The 21,700-nt window shown below is 40.5% G+C and overlaps 1 protein-coding gene across 4 annotated transcripts in view; it reads left to right on the forward strand.

Moving 5' to 3' along the window:
- The first annotated feature begins 2,092 nt into the window (after positions 1-2,092).
- ETS1 (ETS proto-oncogene 1, transcription factor) overlaps positions 2,093-21,700 on the forward strand; it is a 129,393-nt gene continuing 109,785 nt past the window's right edge. Inside the window, exons 1-2 of one of the 4 annotated variants that reach the window (XM_037736179.1) lie at positions 2,093-2,205; positions 15,988-16,070. In XM_037736179.1, coding sequence (XP_037592107.1) covers positions 16,002-16,070 — 69 coding nt within the window. In that variant the 5' untranslated portion in view covers positions 2,093-2,205; positions 15,988-16,001. The remainder of the gene's footprint in view (positions 2,206-15,987; positions 16,071-21,700) is intronic. The other 3 variants (XM_017523570.2, XM_017523571.2, XM_037736168.1) reach the window with 3 other exon arrangements.

Genomic DNA, 21,700 nt, shown 5'->3' on the forward strand with positions numbered 1-21,700 from the left:
TTTGTCGTTGCGGCTGTTGAGTTGTAGGAGTTCTTTATATATTTTGGATATTAAATCCTTATTAGATATCTGATTTGCAATTCTTTTTCTCATTCTGTAGACTTCTTTTTCACTTTCTTAATAATGCCCTTTGATGTACAACATTTAAAAATTTTGATGAACTCTAAGTTATCTATTTTTTTGTTGTTGTTGCCCAAGCTTTTGGACCCATTGCTAAATACAATGTCATAAAGTTTTCCTCTGTTTTTTTCTAAGAGTTTTATAGTTTTAGTTCTTATGTTCATATCTTTGATAGATTTTTGTTAATTTTTAAATATGGTGTAAGGTAGGAATCCAATGTCATGCTTTTGCATTTGGATACTCATCTAATGTTATGTTTTTGAAGATACTGTTTAAAACAAAAATTACTGTTTTCCTGGGCATTTGCTAGGCAATTTATGACAGCTGTGGCTTATTTTGCTCATTCAGATTTCTAGTTTATGTTCTTCCACACCATAAGAGGTAGTGGCAGAGGAGGGTGCTAAGGTCCTGAAGAGATGCTGTCTATATAAACTCAGCATAGACAATCTCCAGACTTCAGAACCCCTCAACAGCCACACTGTACACACCCTTATAGAGCAAGAATCCAAGTCTTCTCAACTTTTTAAATTATCCTGCAAACATAGTGAATACAATTGTAATTAGTTATGATTGGTATAATTGACTATGGGCTCTTTAAATGGGGCAGTGTGCTGAAATTGACTAGGCTATAGAGGAAGGCTGAAACTTCCCTAACTCTCTTTATGAACTTCTTTCATAGAATGTATTTTTTTTTTTTTTTGGAGATGGTTGATTTATGTGTCTGTCTTCTCACTACAATGCAAACTTGCTATCTTCTAGTGTCTAGAAAAGTGCCCAGCACAGTTTATTAAACTAAACTGAACCAATAGCACTACATCTTCCTTTCTTTCAACTTAATGTGCAAAGGCAGAAGATGAGCAGTAAAATCTTGCTTTACTTACAATGCCATTTTAACTGCTTTGCCAACTTTATGCAATGAAGGCTGATGGTGATGTTGTTCTAAATGACAGTTATTAGATTTTCATGGAGTATCAGTTTGTATCTTCATTAAGAAGGGAAAGAAGCCAACTACAACAAATTTTAACTCCCACGTCCTACTCAAAGAAAATGGAACCTCTCAGGATACAAGTCTTAGATTAAGCAGTCAAATACTGACTTTTCAAAAAATAAATTTTGTAATAACTCCATTCATAGAAAAGAGATTATGCTGTAACATTCTTACCATAGACCTGAATATGTGAATATAAGATACTGTATATTTTCACTTAGGACAGACGTAAGATTTTTATATTGTTTACATTTTCTTTAAATGAGAAATGTATGAACACTTCTGCCCTTTTATTCCTACACCACAGACAAAGAGTCAGGGCTACTAAAGGTAACCTTATTTTAGAGATTGCCTAAAACCATACTTATATAAAAAGGGGATTTTAGCTTTACTTTTCAGAAATCCCAAGTCCCTATCCAGTCAGCTGTCTTGCACAAAATTATTTTCTTTCTTTTAGAAAATATCTCCTTTCACATCAAGTTATTAGTGAGAAACAGGAAGCCTGAGCAGGTGACTAGGTGGTGGATGTCCTGTTTGCTGACAGTCTCCAGCTCTGTTTTTAAAGCAATCTCTTTCCTTTACCTGAGCCCTTGCCTTGGTTAGTGGAAGCTCCATTGAGAGAGTCAAGGAACGCAAAGCATGAATATTTACATATTCAGGAGAGAGCAAATGCATCAGCAAATGATGAGATGATATGCAACGTTATCCCACTGAGCTAGTTCCCTTTTGCTCATCTCCCTCCGTGTTATTCCCTAAGGCTGAGTTATATTCAGTTGGAACATAATTTGAAGAATAAAAAACAAGGTGTGATCTGGTGCCGCCACCGCCAATAAACGCTGCTTTCCACCTAGACCGCTGAGCTTGTGCTAGTGGCTGCTGTCCTGGTGCCAGGGGCAAGAGGAAGACTGTCTTTTTTTCCAGCTTTCCCTGGCTTGACCACACCCCCCAATTTAAGGAGGCAGCTCTATTAGAAACATTATGGTCTTTGCATCCTCCTAAGCTACCGAGCAGAGCATTCCCGCAGGTAGTTGGAAAGAGACCACAGGCTTTGAGGGAAGCTCACTCAGGATCTGCTCTCCAGCAAAGTAGTAAGTGAGGTGTGTGTGAGTTTCTGCCTAAAACTTTTCAGTCCATTTTCCTTTTCCTGTTTAAAAAAAAAAATTCTGTGGAATTAAGGAGTAAGTTGATAGGGACATTCCGGGTACAAGTGCGTTTTTGCTTTCTCTTTTCACATCTTTCTATATTCTCATTTAATTGTTTAACAACAATTTTCAAAAATACTTCTTAACCTGACAGAATAGTCTGAAAGCAAGACTATCTTTTAAAAAATTTTACCTGCTTCTTAAAGCAAAACCATGCATGTTTTAGGTACCCATAGACCACTTGTCAGAAACCCTGAAATTTTTTTTTTTTTTTTTTTTTTTTTGCAAATTGGAGCACTTCCAAAGAAATAAAGCTGAAGTTGAATATAAAAATTTCTTTTTCTTCCTTTCACTCCTAGTAAGCCTATTGTTTTACTTTTTTTCTGTCTAGCAGTTTAATGAATTGCTTTTAATAGAGAGGAAATTGCTACGGGTTTGAATTTTGCAAGCAAAACTAACCTGTTTCGTGTTTTGAATCTGTCTTGGGACTGATTTGCAGTTGTCCAAGGGTCTACAAGTTCTTAAGCCTGTTGTTGAGACAGGGTGTGTGTGGCCAGGGCTTGTCTCAGAGTCAGGGAGGTGTTTCTTTTCCCCACTGTAGAGGTGGACTTCGTGGCAGGAGATATCGATGGCAATTCCTCTCCATCCGATGATTTTATCTGGCTGACACTTTGTATGTGACTTCTCATCCACTGTTAAAAGTCTCTGTTGCCACCTTTTAAAGTAACATTTTCTTCGGGCAAACTAAAAAGTTGCTGGGTCACTGAAATCAATGCATTCTATTGCAGGTTTTCCTTATTACCTTTTGGATAAGTTTTTGTTTTTAATCTCAAGGCCATTTTTCTTCCTACTTTAGACCACAGACATGCAACTGAGAAAAGAGATGTTTGTTAGAGGAAATACCGAATCTAAAACGATAACTGGCAGCTCCATTTGATTTGTAAAATTACTAATAGTAGAACTCTTTCATCAGTTGTGGTTTTGGATTGCGTGGCCTCTTTTTTCATCCGAAGAGAAAACCCTCGTGCACAGCTGTGGGCTGTGCATGAGGGCTGCAGGGTGGCCACTGCTGCTGCTGAGAGTCTCGCTCACCTGTTGTTCCTCAATGGAGGGAAGGGAGAGCTAATGCGTTAATGTCTGCAAAGTGCTTTGAAGATGAAAACGTCTTTTCATGTGTTCAGTAGTGCAGTTATTAATATTAATATTTGAAGAAGCATGCTGCTTCTAATTGTAAATCAACTACTCCATCCTTGCCAACTCAGCAGCAAAATAACAAGCAGTTCAGGCAGCCATGCAGCCTCTTCCGTCCTGGTTCCGCTGCTGAGGATGTGGGAAGCCAAGCCGAGAGCCTGATTATGGAGGGGGCATCTTTGCCTCACAGGCTTCTTAAGTGGAGGTGCTGGTTGCTGGCCGTGAAAGGATGTCCTGAGGCAGAGCCTGGGGGAAGCTGGTAGAGGATGGAATCCTTTGGTATCTGGCAGTCTGTGGTACTGGTGAACCAGCCAGATCATGGACTTGGACCAGTGGCTGATCCCAGATGATAATGGAGTTTAAAGGCGAGTAGGGTCAGAACTTGAACCAGCGCTGGCTTGGAGTAGGGAAAGTGGCTATGCACTTGGATTCTGTCAGTGATGAGCTTTGTAACTGAGAACAGTGATTGAATGTGACTGTAACTTACTCTCTTCATCTCTAAAAGGTAAACAATCATTTCCACCCCAACAGGTTTACAAAGATGAGAGAATGGAAGTAATCAGCATAGGGCTATGAAAAATCATAGTGCCAATGAGGTCAAGGACTGTCGGAAGTAATAATACAACAAACTAGGTGTGTGGGTGCAGGTCCTGTCGCCTAAGGGAGGGTGAGACAGAAGGCAAAACACTGCAAACAAATAATCAACACATTTCTCTCTTTGATTGCACTGGTGAATTGCTTACTGATAACTGAGGTTCTGACATACCTTGTGATTTTATTTTATTGGTGAATGGATCTGTTTTCCGCAGCGACTATCATTTTCTAATTACCAGTTCAAAATTTCCAACTGTTCACATCAAACAGCAGAAGGGAATGATTACATCCCAGGAGCTGGGACCTCCCTCCCTCCCTTCTTCCCTCCCTCCCTTCCTCCCTTCCTCCTTCTTTCCTTCTTTCCTTCCTCTCTTCCTCCCTTCCTTCTTTCATTCTTTCCTTTTTCCTTCTTTCTCTCCCTTCCTTCATTCTTTTCTCTCCCTCTTCCCTCATTCTTTTCTCTCCCTTTTCCCTCCTCCTTTCCTTTCCGCCCTTCCTTTTCTTCCTCATTATGAAATTCTAAAGTATTTAGTATTTGAGGAAAATTAATGTGGTATGCAGCAATTTAGTGGCATTTGAGGCAAATCTTGTAAGTTTCTTCAATCCTAGGGAAATTGAGATGTGAGGACATAACTTACTTTTTGTTTTCTCATCTCCTTTATCCCTGCTGCACTGAAAATATACCTTATCAGGCTACACTTTTTAATCCAGATCATTCTCTGGTTATCATACTCGTTTTTCTTCACTTCATCTGAGGAAGGATACTCAGCCCTAATGTTTACTGTGCACTTAGTATGTTCCAACACCCTTGCTAGGTATTTTGCAGGACTGCTTCATTTCACCTACAATGAAGTTTTGAGGTGGGCCCTCCACTCTTGTCATTTCCATTTACCAGTTGGAGATTCTGAGGCTCAGTCATGTGACTACCTTAACTCATGGTGGACCCTGATTAGAGCTAAGGGAATGTGAACCCAGAGCTTCTGATTGGAACTGCATGTCATAGGAATGTAAATAACTCTAAGACACTTACATAAATTTAGGATAGATTTTTCTGCTTAGACTGATGATATGCTTATCAACAGGAACACTGTGGGTTAAGCCTGTTTTCCAAAGCGGTATCTGTGGATTACTTATTCATTGTTATGAAGATACGGACTTTGAAGAAAGACTGCCAGGCCTATTTTGCTGCTTTAGTAAGTCCATCCCTTCTGTGACAAATAGGACTTTTATTTCCACTCCATGCCCAGCCTTGTGCTGGAGACAGTGTCAGATACGGAAGAAGCAATACATAAGCTCCATTTTTAAAATTGACACAATTTATCTTAGAAAGCAGCATTTTACCAGAAAAGAGGATAAAAATAAAAGACAATATAATTATTAAGTGGTGTAATATAATCTATACATGCTTTGGGAATTCAAGTGGGAAAAAAATGATATCTGGAGCAGTCAGGAAAGGATGTTTCTGATCTGTCTTTTTCTCAAAAGAGGACAGATTTCATATTCCAGTGATCAAGTGTTGGTGCTGCCTTCAGAACTTAGAGGTGACGGGCTGGGTAATACTAAGATGAGGGTAAGCAACAAACATTTAGTGCAAATGTCAGGAAAATATTCTCAATGGAGAGGAAAAAAATATATAAATTTTCAAGAGATGTGGAAAGGTAGAACACTCCAGAATTTTAGTCTTTTTAAAGGCTAAAAAAAAAACTTTTCACTTTGAAACAATTCCAGATGCATGAAAGTTTGCAAAACAATGTACAAAAAGTTTCCAAAACATTTGAGTCTTTCACAATTGCGAACGAATATATATAATGCAAATAACTCTTAAATTATCTCTTGGTACCTCTGGTAATCCTTACTCCAAACGACTCCTGCTGATGGGAGACATCCATGTCTTCTCAGGAAAAGCAAGAAACCTTGGCAGATATGCATCTGGCATGTGGCTCCAGAGACACAGACAGGCTGAGCTACACAATTCTCTGCAGTCGGGTTTGTGTTGCACCTGAGATTATCAGCATCTACTCAGTCTTGGGACAGAAGTCTTGCCCGTTCCTCCTTTGGTTCTGCCTCCTAAACATCTACCTCGTTATAATCACTCATGAGTTTAACCAAGTTAGTCCAGCGCTGCCTTGCTACTCACACTGAAGTCCTCTGATGGCATCAGCCCCCGGTGGGAGCTTGTTAGAAATGTGGAATGTCTGGCCAGACCTCAGACCTACTGCAGCAGACCGCATTGTCACAGGATCACCAGGTGATTCATATGCACATTACAGTTTGGGAGGCACTGCTCTAAAGAAAAAGCAAAAGCAAACAAACAAAAAAGCAAAAACGAAAAACATGAACAAACAAAAACTTTGCACCATTTTCCGCAGCACTTTACTACTTCCTTATATTTGTATCTCGTTGCTAAAGTGTTACTCCACAAAAGATTGACATTATATCAGAAAGATGTTGGTTTAACTCAGGAAGCTGCAATATTTCACCATTTGTGCTATGCAATCTTTCAATGCTTACTTCTTGGTTTTATGCATAACAATGGTACAAGCAGACTACCATTAAACAGAAATTGTGGCTCTTTTCTCCTGCAAAATTCTTGACTAATGCCACTCAACCAATTATTATGAAAGGGAATCCTGTTTTCATGACTTGAATACAAGTCTTTAGAAAAAGAGATGAAGGATTTAGCTATCCGTGTTCTAGCTCTAATACTTAAATAACCTCTGCCATGTTGGGCAGTAGAAAAAAATAATGAATATAAACCAGCATTGTTACTAATTAGTAACATTAGTAAGCATTTACTAATGCTTACTAATTGCCAGACACTATTGATAAAATAGCGATAATAGCAATTATTATTTATTGACCATTTTACCATATATACAGCATGCTGCTAAGTATTTGTGTTTGGTATAATCCTCCTGTATAATCCCGAAAGGGTTGGTATTATTATCTGCATTTTGTAGTTGAGGAAACTGACTGTGATGTTAAGAAATTTGCTCATGGTCAGACACTCAGCAAGCAGTTCTATGTTTACCCATGGTATGTAACTCCAGGGTTCTTGATCACTGCTAAACACTTAACCTCTTGGGCCTTAGTTCATTGAAATAAATGAGAAGGTTGATGAATTTTTTTCCAATTCCAAAATTCATTGAATTAACACAATCCCTCTTTATGCGAGAATGCTAGCAAGCTGTTTAGCATTATACTGAGAAATTGGAACCTTGCAATTTGGGCAATAAAACAAATGAAGCTCCACCATGAAAATCACAATCAGACATAGTCCAAGAAGTTGCTTGCTGGATTTGAGAGATCTAAGGCAGCTGGTATCTTTTAGTTTAATTGTTGCAACTATCCAGTCCCCTTTAATTGTTTTCGTATTTTCTCTCTCTCTATTTATAGTGCTCTCAGTTTTGTTGAGAACTCTTGAAGAGCCAGAATAAGTCTAAACTCTAGATTATGTCCAACATGCTCGACAGGCTAAGAGTTAAGATGTAATTAATTAAAATTCTAGGCTCTTCACAGGTTTCACTGGCAGCATTCATTGGGTTAGAGTTGACATTTTTAATCTTCTGGCCTTTCTTTGCATTTGACTTGGAAAAGAATCTCTTATTTCATGGCTTCTACTACAACCATTCTTGTGCAGCAAAGAGTGCTTTACATCATTCCTCTAGCTTATTCTTTTTTGTTTTTAGGTTCTAAGTAAAACACAATTCTCATTTATTTATTCAGTTATTTATGAGTACCTACCATGCTCCTGGCTCTGAAGTACATCCGAAGGCTAAGTGTGATCATCTGTTAAATTTCACGATAAAACATAGGCTTTGAGGCATAGCATTTGTACACAGGCTATAGCCACTTTTGCTGTGAGGCAGTGAATTGAATATTACCTTTGATCTTCCAGAGGATGTTCTGACGGAAGCATGATTGCCTAGAAAACAGATATTGTTAGTATTTGAAAGGTTTCACACACTAGAATTGTCATTTTTTTGGTTAGATTCCTGGACATAAGAGTCAGCAGGTTTTAATGTATTTCCTTGATGCCTAGGAGAAGCAAGACCTTTCTGTCCATTGTTGACAATGCCATTTCAGTACTGTGTGGTGAGGGATTTGTTTCTACTGAGAAGGAAATGCATAAAATAATCCATGAAACATTTCTTATTTCCTAACTGCTATGGTATACCAGAGTAAAACCATCTTCTAGTCTTTCTCTTTTTCAGGAGATAGTAGCGAGCTACTCTTCAAGGAAGGGTAAAACAATATACTCTTTAAAATTATAATGACGTGAGTTCACTTTAGTATTCTAAGGATTAGTTGATCTATGTCAATTCATACAGGACTTGAAAGTATTATGCTTAATTAGGAGATGGGTTTATTTTTAGAGAAATAGGAGATGGTTATGACTCATTTCCATTTAAGCAAGGGTTGGGGGAATAATTATAGTGAAGTTGGGAAGAAACAAAGACTGAGATGTTAATTGTACTGTGAGTTGCTACTCTGTGACCTTAGTGAAAGAATAAATGCACTTGGTTTAAGACACAGAAGCCAGTAACCCATAATTCAGAACACTGCCTTCATTTGTCAGTGCTGGCTACTTAAAATAAGAAGAAATATTTCCCACTACAGTAATATTGGATTACTTAATTAAGCAAATGAGGTTCTTATAGATTCAGTAGTGAGACAGAGAAACCATCTTCAATTCTTCTAATCCTTTTTCTTTTATATGTGTTGTAACCACAAAGTTTCCATGGGGAGTGAGGAATGTTCAGCCTTCTAGATATGATGGATCTTAAAGTTGAGTTCTTAGAGAATTGGACTTGGGAGCTTTTATTACAGTGACAGATCAGGGGAGCCAACTACTCAAATGATTTGAGAAATACACTCAGTAAGCTCAGGGACTGACACGCAAGGATTGTACACACTAACTCTGTTGTAAGTACTTCAGGTACTTTCCCTCATGTAGTCAACAGTCACTTGCTGCATGGTTACTATGTGTCATCTGAAGAGACACCATCCTTATTCTCAAGTTACTCATCATTCAGGAGCAGAAACAGGCATAGATACGGGAAGTGCCATGAACTTTGTCACATTGTTACAGTAAAACCCATGGAGGTCATCAAGGAGGTCCATGCAATTGCCAAGGAGGGTGAGGGGGGAAGCTTCCTGAAAGAGGTGATACTTTGAGTCTCCAAAAATACATTTCGGTGGTATTCAGAGAGAAGAAACTAAAAGTCTATACGTTGCAGATTAAAGATGTTGCCTTGGTAACACAGGTGTTGCCTTTAGTTTGGCAAAAGTGCTGTTGTTTGCAGCATGTTTCATTTACATGGTTAGTTCTTTTGGAAGCCAAATTCTCTCTCTCTTTCTCTTTGTTTGAGATGGAGTTTTGCTTTTGCTGCCCAGGTTGGAGTGCAATGGCACGATCTTGGCTCACTGCAACCTCTGCCTCCCAGGTGTAAACAATTCTCCTGCTTCAGCCTCCCAAGTAGCTGGGATTATAGGCATGCGTCACCACATCTGGCTAATTTTGTATTTTTAATGGAGATGGAGTTTCACTATATTGGTCAGGATGCTCTTGAACTCCTGACCTTGGGTGATCGCCCCACCTCAGCCTCCCAAAATGCTGGGATTACAGATGTGAGCTACCGTGCCCGACCCTGGAAGCCAAATTCTTTATCTCTTGTATTCCAAGCCAAAAGGACATGCTTTTTGTATAAACTGATAGGAATCCTAAATTATTGACATTAGGATAAATGCTCATTGGGAGCTATTCAGATTTTGCATAGCTTTCAAAGAGGAAAGCCTGGGATGAGGGCTGGTGGGGAGAAATCTACATTTTTTGCCGCAGCTTTATTGTGCTTTTCAGTTTCCCATGTGCCATCTTCATACCCAGCACATGTTTTAACCATAATTCCTTGCCTATGAAGCTAACATGAAGATGAGAGGGCAAGTTGAAATTTAAAACACAATGCCTTTGTTGGTGGGAGTCTAATTTTGGCTTATCTTTTTTTTTTTTTTTTGAGACGGAGTTTCACTCTTGTTACCCAGGCTGGAGTTCAATGGCGCGATCTCAGCTCACCGCAACCTCCGCCTCCTGGGTTCAGGCAATTCTCCTGCCTCAGCCTCCTGAGTAGCTGGGATTACAGGCACGCGCCACCATGCCCAGCTAATGTTTTGTATTTTTGTATTTTTAGGGGTTTCACCATGGTGATCAGGATGGTCTCGATCTCTTGACCTCGTGATCCACCCGCCTTGGCCTCCCAAAGTGCTGGGATTCCAGGCTTGAGCCACCGCGCCCGGCCTTGGCTGATCTATTATGGAATGCAGTTAGTCAATATGTATCCAAATATAGAATGCCCATTTTCTTTGTCCCCAAAATACTCCTTTTCGGCATTTAATGGGAATGTAAAATATTTTAGAAATTTTCATAATGACAAAGATTTGGGGACAAATTAATTATAAAATAAGAGGCTTGTTAAAAGTATGATATACACATACAATAGATTAATTGGCCGTCATCATCTTCAGGTTAGAGAGCCACATTTATCAACAGAGAAAAATGTCCATAGCATCATGTTAAATGTCAGTGAACAAAACAGATTACAAAAGAGCATGTGGAGAATAATCTCATGAAGGTAAATTTATAATCACATGTGTGTGTGACATATATGTTCGTTTAGATACACTAAAAAGTACCCAGAAGAATATTGAACAAATTATTAGTATAATTATCTCTGCATGGTGGGGTTTCAGGTGATTCTGATATCCACATGTGACTTTTTTGTACCTTGATGTTTGCGATAACATTGTATTAGTTTGGCAAAAACAATTTCACAAGAAATTTTGTTTTTCAAAAGAAAAAGAATTAAAGTGTAATTTACTTGGTATTTACCTAAAGGCATAGTTTTTCTTTTAGGAACACATAACCCCAAATGAAAAGGGTTTAACCCATGTCAAACTTATCTAGAAATACAGCCAAGCCGGGTCAGAGTTGATGTGAACTGGATTCAGCCTTGATTCAAGCCTGGTCTCTTAGGGACTTCTTGTTCTGCCGTTGCCTTGGCCCGAACCGTCCCTCTCCTCCCTAATTTTCGTTTATTCTGTGTCTCTCAACCTGCCCTTCGCTGCCCTGTCTTGCCCTGTCCTGGCAAGCCCCGGGTGAAAGGAAGCGACAGCCTACATGTCCTGGCCAGATTGCCAGCTTGGATAGGGTGGGAAGTTGGAGAAGTGGTCACTTGCTCTATGAAGAATAGAACTCTCTATGATCAAGCAGAACGATAGTTTTAAAGTGATTTTTTGGACATAAGACACCTACATAAGCCAAAGTGTTCCCTTTTTTGTCTTCTCCAACGAATGCTTGTTTCTGTCCCTGCCATCTAGGGTGATGAGGGTGCTCAGAGAAGCTCAGTGGACAGAAGCTTCTTCTCTAAACACAGGAGGAGGCTGAAGACTTGGAGTCTGGTCTCAGCTTAGCCAATTAGAAGTATTGCCTTAGTCTTTCTCCTCATTTGTAAAAAGAGGGGCTTACATGAAAAGAGTGTGTACAAGTTTTCTAACTTATACTATTGTATTTAACAGTTATCTACGTGCCAGCTCCTTACCAACACTGGCCTAGGATCCAGGGATCTGGAGTGAAGAAATGAACTAAATCTCCCCTCCTGGGGACTTAAATTCTAACAAAGTAGACTTTGGAGAAGACAATGAACAAACAACCGAGTGTCAGAATGGGGAGAAAGGTGCTGCTATTTATACGCGATGATGGAAAAAGCCTTCTTAGCTGAGGTGGCATTAAATAGCTATGTGAATGGAAGGAAACGGTTTTCCCTTAGAAATAGATCATGAAACAAACTGATTATTTCAAGTGGTTCTTTTTCTAGACCTGCAGTCTATTCAGAGTCTCTATTTCGAGGAACAAATATATTCACATCTGATCTACCTCTTTCATTTTAGTCTTGTGAGACCAATTCATTCATTTATTCATTCATTGATTTAAAAACAATGAGTTTCCATTATGTCCCATGGTCTGTCTTAAGTGCTGAAGACCCAAAAATGAAAAAGGCATGGTGCCTGCCTTCAAGTAGCTCAGAATTTAGTGGGAGAGACAAACAGAAGCAGATGTTTCTAAAATAATGTGACATGCACCATGGCAGAAATACACTTGGGGAACATGGACAAGGAGCCGCTAACCCTGGCTGGGCTGAAGGGTGGCTCAGGAAGGATTCCAGGCTGCAATAACTTTGGAGATGAACCTAAAGCCCTGAGGAGGAGAGGTTCACTCATCGTGAGGGTTCCTAGCAGAGAGGATAACATGAGAAGGGCAGGGTAGTGAGACATGGCACCGTGTGCCTAAGAAAACAACAGAGTTCCATTTTCAGTAGAGTGTGCAGGGGCCATGGCGAGAGGGGGCTGGAGAGGTGGGAGGGAGAGTAGGGGTACAGCAAGCCGAAGTGGACAGCGGGACAGCCTCCCTTCCGAGCCACTTATCCTGCAGCTTGGGTGGCGCAGGTCCTTTTAAAGAAAAATAACTCAGCTCTGCAAGACCCTCTGTTACCAAGCATCCAAATCATTTTTGCACCCAAAAAGGTCTCATGGATCCTTCTTGACTGGGAAATCAATCTTCAAATGCTACAGTTGCTTTGTATTTGTGCAGTGAACGTGTGCAATGCTAAGAAAAAAAAATTGGTGCAGCTGATGTTCAAGCAGTTGTCATGTGGGAGGGAATTCTCCTTTGCCAAAAAGCCAAAAAAAAAAAAAAAAAAACCAGAGAAAAAGAAAAAACAAACGCTACTTAAAAAACCACCTAAGCACTTCTTTTACTTCTTCTGAGAAGGCTTACGTCTCTAGCAGCTGTTCTGTGTCACAATCTACAAGTGGAAAAAGGGTGGGTTCTTTTTTTCTTTCTCCAAAAAATAATAAAGCAGCAATCCATTTCTGTCTGAGAGTTATTTCCTGAGACAGAGCCCTTGAGAGCCCTGGCAGCTCCCTCTTGTCAGTTTCCTCTGTGGGCAAAGGGCTTTTCCCCAAGGGAAGTGTCATTCATACAGTCACAGTTTCAAGAATACAATCCAGCACAGAGTGCGCCAGATGTTGGGCCACAGCTTTCCCCCCCTCACTCTGTCAATGAGAAGAGAAAACATGTTTCCACTGAACCCTTTTCCAGGAGTGTTGCTAAGAGGGGGAGTTGTCTGGCCGGCAGACAGAAACCCTTGGTGTCTTTGAGCTGGGCTTCAGGATGTGGCTGCCAATTCCAAAAGTCCTTTCTTTTACAAATATGTAAGTAAAATAGGCATTTGAAAGGTGAAGGTCCTTTGCCGCTAGTGGGACTCTAGGGATGATTTATCGGGCCATGTGGTTACACCTTGGTCTGTGCAATCTTCCACAATTTCCGATTCCCTGCACCCAGCAGAGCTGACTGCTTCCTATTTCTTTTTCCATATTGTTGGCCAACTACTCATTACATTATGCTACAGTAACATATGAGATGATTGGTTCCATTGCCGGAAGACAGAGACCCTGTCTTTCTCAGGTTTTTCCTGAGTCTGATAGAATCTAAGTGCCATGAGGTCAGGAATCTTTGTTTACTGGTGTGTTTCAAGTGCCCAGGGCCATGCCTGGCATATAGTAGGTACATGGTGATTATTTGGCAAATGAATAAACAAGTTCACTAACAAAGGAAGCCTGCTACGTGATTGTTGGATGAATACGATCGTACTCCCTTATCTGTGGTTTTGCTTTCCGAGGTTTCAGCTACCCACTGTCAACCAAGGTCTGAAAATAGGTGAGTACAGGACAGTAAGATATTTTGAAAGACTGAGAGAGAAACCACATTCAATAACTTTTATCACAGTATGTTGTTATAATTGTTCTATTCCTTTATTAGTTATTATTGCTAATCTCTTACTGTGTCTAAATTATAAATTAAACTTTATCATAGGCGTGTATGTATAGGAAAACACACAGTATGTATGGGGTTCTGGACTATCTGAGGTTTCAGGTCTTCACTGGAGGATTTTGGAACAAATCCTATTTGGGTAAGAGGAGACTACTGTAACTGAGGTCTGTGAAGACTCAGGAGATCCTTGGGGCTTTTTTTTTTTTGGAAGAAATCAGACGGTTGAACGCTTTCATGAAACAGCATTCCCACATCACTGGGGGAATTCCAAAAGGCATTCATTTCTAACAGGTATTAGTTGCCCTTCAGGACCCCGGAGGGATGACTGACATTTCCCTAGGGAATTCGACTGTGGCTAAGCCATTGTCAGTATGACACAACCAACGTTGTTAACTTTAGTGTCTCATCCAAAGATCTCAAAGTAGATAAAAAACTTTGAAGCGGGATAGATAGTTTGATGATGATTCATCAGGACTTTAAAACTTTAAGAGTAAAAATGAAGAACACTTTGGTGTCAAAGGGGCCATGGAGCTCAGTGAGATGATCCTCACAGTTTATGGTCAGGACAGGCCTACCAAAACCATGTTACATGCATCTTACTCTTACGTCACGATCAGTGCCTACTACAGAGTCTGACACATCATAGCTACTTACTGTTCTTGGAAACAACACTGAATAGTGGCCCCTGATGCAGATGTTAACAATGTCCCCGGCCTAGGATACTTTGACCTTTTCCTACTAGTCAGCTTCACCACTGAGGAGCTCTTCCTGGTTTTGCTGTAGTGGAGATCCATTTTCTGAAAAACTAAAGGACAAAATCTTGATTAATATAGTCTAGCTATCCAGACCCTTAGTTAAATTTTAAAAATTAATGTTATTTTGACTGCATTCTACCTTTGGAAGAAAAAACATAATAAAGAGGCAAGGTTTTAGTTAAAAACACAAAGCATAGTTCTAGGGTAAGTTACATCTTCGGGAGGTTTGTAGCTTATATCCCTTAACCATATGATATTAGTAGCTTTGTGGTTGTAGCCCTTAGGCAGTATAGTTTTATATTGCTAAGCCTATTTAACTATATCATTGAAACATTTAAATATATTTCATATGAAAGAAGGGCTCAAGATGATGAATTAAAACTGCAAATTGAACATAAGATTTCTTAATACTCTATTTTTCTTGAAATGTATCAATTGCTTTAAATGTTAAGAATTAAGAAAAAGGGACGGACAAATACAAACTGGAAAGCAGTGAAGTTAAAATGTCACTTTCTAACAGTAAGAATTTGGCCTCTGAGTGATATGCCTAGGAATTTAACTTCTAGATCATTCAAGAATGACTTTTTAAATGCATAGTGTTAAGTTTATGAAAGTGTGTGATGCACTTCCGAAAGAATTTAGGTCAACAGAGATGTTCGAAATATAATGATGACCAGTAGCTAGCTGGAAAATCCCTTCAGCCAGAAAATTGCACAAGCATTCTAGTCATTCAGACTTCCAATGCAGAAAAGAGCTCTCAACAAGAGTTATTTAAAAGACTTTCTTCTTTTCTATTTTTTTTTTTTTTGGCAAGGTTTCTCTCTGTTTATCTATGTCTTGGGGTACTGGGTGACATGCCTCTTCAGGAGAGCTTTTTCCATCCTTCCTTTCTCTGTTTATTGCTTTATCAATTAATTTATGCCCCAACTATGTATTGTATGCCTACTTATGTGCCGGGCCTGGTTGTGGGTGGAGGAGACACATAAGAATGGGCTCCTGCCCAGAAACCTTGCAAAAATGTGCCTCTTGTACACTGGTTTACTGCTTGTTGTCTGCAGCGCGTAGACATGGTCTGCTATTCACGCTGCATCCCAACCAGGAAACTGCTTCTGTCTGAGGACTGCTCTCACCAGTGCTGGGGGTTAGTCACTTTATCTTTCTGAATTTCCATTTCTTTCCCTGACATGCAAAGAAGTGAACTGGTTGGTTCCTAAGGAGACTCTTAGTTCTAAGGTTCATGCCCACTTTGTGGATTCTAGTCCACAAACCTGTGAGCATCCAGAGGCTTAGTGAATACCTTCTCTTACACAGGTGCTGAGAGCAGGATGAGCTACTTTGTGGATTCTGCTGGGAGCAGCCCCGTGCCTTACTCAGCAGCTCGTTCTGCAGTGCTGGTGAGTGGTGGTCCCTTCCCCGCCCCCCTTGCCCACGCAGCCTTCTCCGCTCCTCCCCGTGCCTCCTGTATCCTGACATCCCATAGACAGAGAAGACAGGAACTTGAACTTCAAGGTTCAAATCAGCTTTGAATCTTTTGGAGAATCTCAATTGTAAGATTATCTATGATTTTATCAACGTATAAAATGAAACCAAATACTGATGGATTTGCTGACGAAGTTAATAGCATGTTTGAGTTTGAGAGAAATGACTCCAATATGATGACCATTTAAAGCCGTTGATTTTCACTGCCCAGTTTATTTGATAAAGATTTTTTACATGTTGATGTTCTTTATTCCAATTCATATTATAATTTCACTTATTTTTGGTCTCCAACATAAAAAGCCAATAAGGCAAGTTTTCTAATCACAGACTTTAAAAGTGAAAATGAAATATGACAGTAAGTTTATGGAAAAATTTCATATATCCTAGAATAAGAGAGGACAAAGCAACTTTAAAATAGGACTAGATAGAGTTTTTGTCCATAGGTGAGAAGACCCTTGCCCAAGCTATATGCTGATCAACAGAACAGCTTTGACAAATTTCTCAAAAATGTATTGTGTTGGGATCTTATAATGTTGTCACTGATCAGTGCCAGTGTTAAAAGAAACTAATATCAGCAGCTGTGCCATTAATTATTCTAATTATGTTTTTATCCTAAGATAGCCATCATAAATGTTGAATTTTTTTAGTTATAATGAAATAGGGACAGATAAATTGAATTTATTTATTTATTTATTTATTGAGACGAGTCTCCCTCTGTCATCCAGGCTGGAGTGCAGTGGTGCGATCTTGGCTCACTGCAAACTCCACCTTCCTGGTTCAAGTGATTCTCCTGCCTCAGCCTCCCAAGTAGCTGGGATTACAGATGTGCACCATCATGCCTGGCTAATTTTTGTATTTTTTAGTAGAGATGGGGTTTTACCATGTTTGCCAGGCTGGTCTGGAGCTCCTGACCTCAAGTGATCTTTTTTGAGATGGAGTCTTGCTCTATCATCCAGGCTGGAGTGCAGTGGTGCGATCTCAGCTCACTGCAACCTCCGCCTTCTGAGTTCAAGCAATTCTCCTGCCTCAGCCTTCAGAGTAGCTGCGATTACAGGTGCCCACCACCACGCCCAGCTAATTTTTTGTATTTTTAATAGAGACAGGGGTTTCACCATGTTGGCCACGCTGACCTCGAACTCCTGACCTCAGGTGACCCATCTGCCTCGGCCTCCCGAAGTGTTGGAATTATAGGTGTGAGCCACTAAGCCCAGCTGCAGATAAGTTTATTATATTGTTATTATTATTAACTTTTCCCAGTATACTTATGGGTCTGAATTAACACCAATAAATAAGAACTTACTTCTGATTTGTCTTTATGTCTCGCCAGAGATTCTGTGTAATTTTTAACACTGGTGCGTTAACTATGACCTCTCACTGTAATTGTATATTAAAAGATCTGAATTGTTTGAAGTTCTTTTTTTAGCATTAAAAAAAAAAAATCAGCTGGGTGCAGTGGCTCACACCTATAATCCCAGCACTTTGGGAGGCCAAGGCGGGTGGATCACGAGGTCAAGAGATCGAGACCACCCTGGTCAACATGGTGAAACCCCGTCTCTACTAAAAATACAAAAATTAGCTGGGCATAGTGGCGCACGCCTGTAGTCCCAGCTACTCTGGAGGCTGAGGCAGGAGAACTGCTTGAACCCAGGAGGTGGAGATTGCGGTGAGCCGAGATCGCGCCATTGCACTCCAGCCTGGGTAACAAGAACGAAACTCCATCTCAAAAAAAAAAAACAAAAACAAAAACAAAAAACTCTCAGTAGCTATTCTGTGTTCAATGGAAAAAGACACATTTTAAGGATGATTGAGACATCTCTCTTCAGTAGCTTGTTTGTACCACATTTTTCTTCTTTTTAAAATGGCTTCTGTGTTCACGTAAGCACCATTTACTATCACAAAAAATTACAATCAGAAAAAGGTTTAGACAATAATATAAATCAGAAATATGTTAAAATTGTCCCCCCAACACCCTGCTACATGACAAGTTCAGACAAGAGGAGTCACTCGAGTTTGTTTAATAGAGATTGCCAAAAAACTTGGGGTTTAAGATCATACCGAGAGCTGAAGAGGCTGCCAGAGAAGGGCCTCTCCTCCTCTTCCTCACATAGAGGTCATCATTTAAGGTCAACACAAATGACATTAAATTTTTCTTAAAGATGATATTGTAGAGATTTGTTAAAATAAATAATGATATTGTGATTTCAAGGGGAATTTGTTATTGAGTTGAAAAAGAAGATTTAAAAGCCCTCCCATGTTAATTCTATGTACAGTTATTTCTATGTACAAATTGAAACAGATTAATATCGTGGCTAAGAAATGCCATAGCCGGATGTGGCAGCTCACGCCTGGAATCCCAGCACTTTGGGAGGATCACTTGAGGTCAGGAGTTTGAGACCAGCCTGGCTAACATGACGAAACCCTCACTCTACTAAAAATACAAAAAAATTAGCTGGGCGTGGTGGCGGGTATCTGCAATCCCAGCTACTCAGGAGGCTGAGGCATGAGAATTGCTTGGACCTGGGAGGTGGAGGTTGCAGTGAGCTGAGATTGTGCCATTGCACACTCCATCCTGGGTGAAAAAGCAAGACTTCCTCTCAAAAAGAAAAAAAAAAGAAGGAATGAAGGAAGGAGAGGGAGAGATTCAGAGAGAGGGAGGGAGGGAGGAAGAGAGGAAGGAAGAGAGGAAAGAAGGGAAGAAAGAAAGAAAAAAGAAAGAAAGAAAAGAAAGGCCACACAAATATGTACTTAGCTTAGACACTGAAATAAAAAGCCTATTATAAGTATAAAAGTTGCAGATATAATATAATGTCATCCTAGACAGAGTATCTCAAAATTGTAGGAGAATAAGAAAATCCCAAACCAAATAACTCTAAGTGCATAATTTCAGCTGAAGTTACCTCCATGCAATTGAACACCCTGGATATTTTAAAATAAATTTTAAATGGCTTCCATTGGTTTCAAACCAAATAACCCATTTATTCCCACCAGTCATAGCCCTATCTGAAAAACATCAACATGTGAGACCCTTTCTCTATAAAGTTAAAAGTTGTTTAGGTAAAAGCAGAATGTCGCACAAAAGAGCTGCTGGATTATTGCTCTTGAGCTTTCACTCAACTTCTCTCTAGGCCTCAGTTTCTCTGTCACTGAAACTATTTAGGCAATCTTTCAGAGCAAGCAAAAAAGCCCTTTAATTTTTTCACATACTCTTTCTCTAACAAAAGTTAAGAAGTAAATAACACTTATTAGTAGAAACTCAAGTTCAATAAACCAACTCTAACCATAACCTTTAACTTTAGGCTGGACTGTAATAAACAGAGAATCTGTAAAATGTCTACAAAATATAACCTTAGGACATTGGCACTAGAGACGCTAGCAAACAAACCTCACATTCAGTTGCAATCTAAGATTCCCTGGAGGGGTAAGCACAGCTTCATTAACTTTCCTAGATAAGAAAGTCAAAGCCCCAGACAACCAGTGTCTTCTCAGTTCTGTTGGAGCCTCCCTGTCTAGAGCTCAATCCAGGGTGCTTAATCCAATAATCCAAGTCCTCCTACCTGGTGCCCTAGTCTCTGATTTAGTTATAGTAAATTGAGAGTGAAAAGAAAACCATGATAGCAATGGGATTCTCAGTAGGGGGTGCTTTTGCCCCCTAAGGGATATCTGGCAATGGCTGGAGATATGTCTAGTTGTTAACATTTAGGGAGTGCTCCTGGCATCAGAGACTAGAAGCCAGGGATGTAACTATCACATCCAGTAACACAAGATAACCCCCTATGGCAAGCAATTATCCAGCCCCAAATTCTGAAAGGGCTGAGGTTGAGAAACCTGGTCTAGTGTAGCCACGGATGAAGCTTGAAGGTAGAATGGAACTATGTGTACAGACTGCTCTAGGTAGGTCTTGGTTACTAGTAAATTAATTGCTTTAGAAAGGGAAATCTAACAATAGAAAGAGAGACTATGTTCCTGCTCTGAGGGGCTCTTATTTTTCATGCTGCATTAGCTGGCCAAGAAACAATTGTTTTTTTGAGACAGAGTCTCACTCTGTCATCCTGGCTGGAGTGCAATGGCACGATCTCGGCTCACTGCAACCTCTGCCTCCTGGGTTCAAGCAATTCTCATGCCACAGTCTCCTGAGCATCTGGGATTACAGGTACCTGCCACCACACCCGGCTAATTTATTTTTTGTAGAGACGGGGCTTTACTATGTTGGTCAGGCTGGTCTTGAACTCTGACCTTGAGATCCGCCTGCCTTGGCCTCCCAAAGACCTGGGATTACAGGCATGAGCCACTACGCCTGACCTGAAACAATCTTTTCTAAACTAGGATGTCAATATTTTCTAGCGCCTAAAGATTGCTAAGTCTCAGAGTCCTTGCTTTTAAATTAGAGGTCACATTAAAGTTATCTGGTCATTTGCTGTTGAAGAATGCTTAGAAATCAAGAGCCATAGTGGTTAAAATCCACACCACTCTCAGGTATTCACCGTTTTGCACAGAATTCACATTCTCTGCCTCAGGGTCAGTGTTTCAAAAGCAGGACTCATGTTTTCCCCATGTGCAAGGTCAGCCCTTCAGGAGACCATAATGAATGAGGGATGTCACAGTGGGGAGGTGGAGAAACACCACTTTGGGAAGTTGTCTGGCCATTGTGTGGGAGGGATGACCTTTCCAGGTACTTCTATGGGCTCTGTGTCAGGGACCCTTTCATCCACGGTGAGGAAGCACTCCTTCCTGTTATGCTGCCTCTGCAAGCCCAAGCCTGCTGTGAGCCTGGAAGTCCCTTGCAGGCCCAGTACTTCTGTCCTCTCATGTGTCATTCTCCCCTTTACAGCACTGTGTTGGCCCAGCTGAGAGTGGCAGGAATGAGCGGGCTGGGCTGCTCTAGATTTTGACTAAACATGGCTCAGCCTGGGCTGTCTCACCGGCAAGGAGGATGTACGGAGGAGTTCCTGGGGGATTAGTGACCCTTTGGCCACGTAGCTTTAGGAAACACCTTGGGCTGTTCAGAGGAAAGAAACTGCCCACTCACCTCCTCCCAGAGCCACAGACTTTGGGGGATAGAGCAACGTGCTCTGGCAAGAGTGGCCCACTGTGCTCGACCTCACAGAAGATGCCTATGCCCCAGAGGCTGACTTCATATCCCCAAGTGCCAGAATTTTCTGTAGTAAGACTCTGGGCTTAGGAGACATCCCTTCTAATTTGAGGGTGACATAACTGCATTAAAAACTCGCCACCCTTAGCTGGGTGCGGTGGCTCATGCCTGTAATCCCTGCACTTTGGGAGGCCAAGGTGGGTGGATTACCTGAGGTCAGGAGTTCAAGACCAGCCTAGACAACATGATAAAACCCCATCTCTACTAAAAATACAAAAATTAGCCGGTCGTGGTGGCAGGCACCTGTAATGCGAGCTACTCAGGAGGCTGAGGTGGGAGAATCACTTGAATCTGGGAGATGGAGGTTACAGTGAGCCGAGATCATGCCACTACACTTCTTTTTTTTTTTTTTTTTTTTTTTTTTTTAAGACGGAGTTTTGTGCCTGTCGCCCAGGC

Source organism: Cebus imitator, unplaced genomic scaffold, assembly GCF_001604975.1.
Source record: "Cebus imitator isolate Cc_AM_T3 unplaced genomic scaffold, Cebus_imitator-1.0 Scaffold0, whole genome shotgun sequence".
Lineage (NCBI taxonomy): Eukaryota > Metazoa > Chordata > Mammalia > Primates > Cebidae > Cebus > Cebus imitator.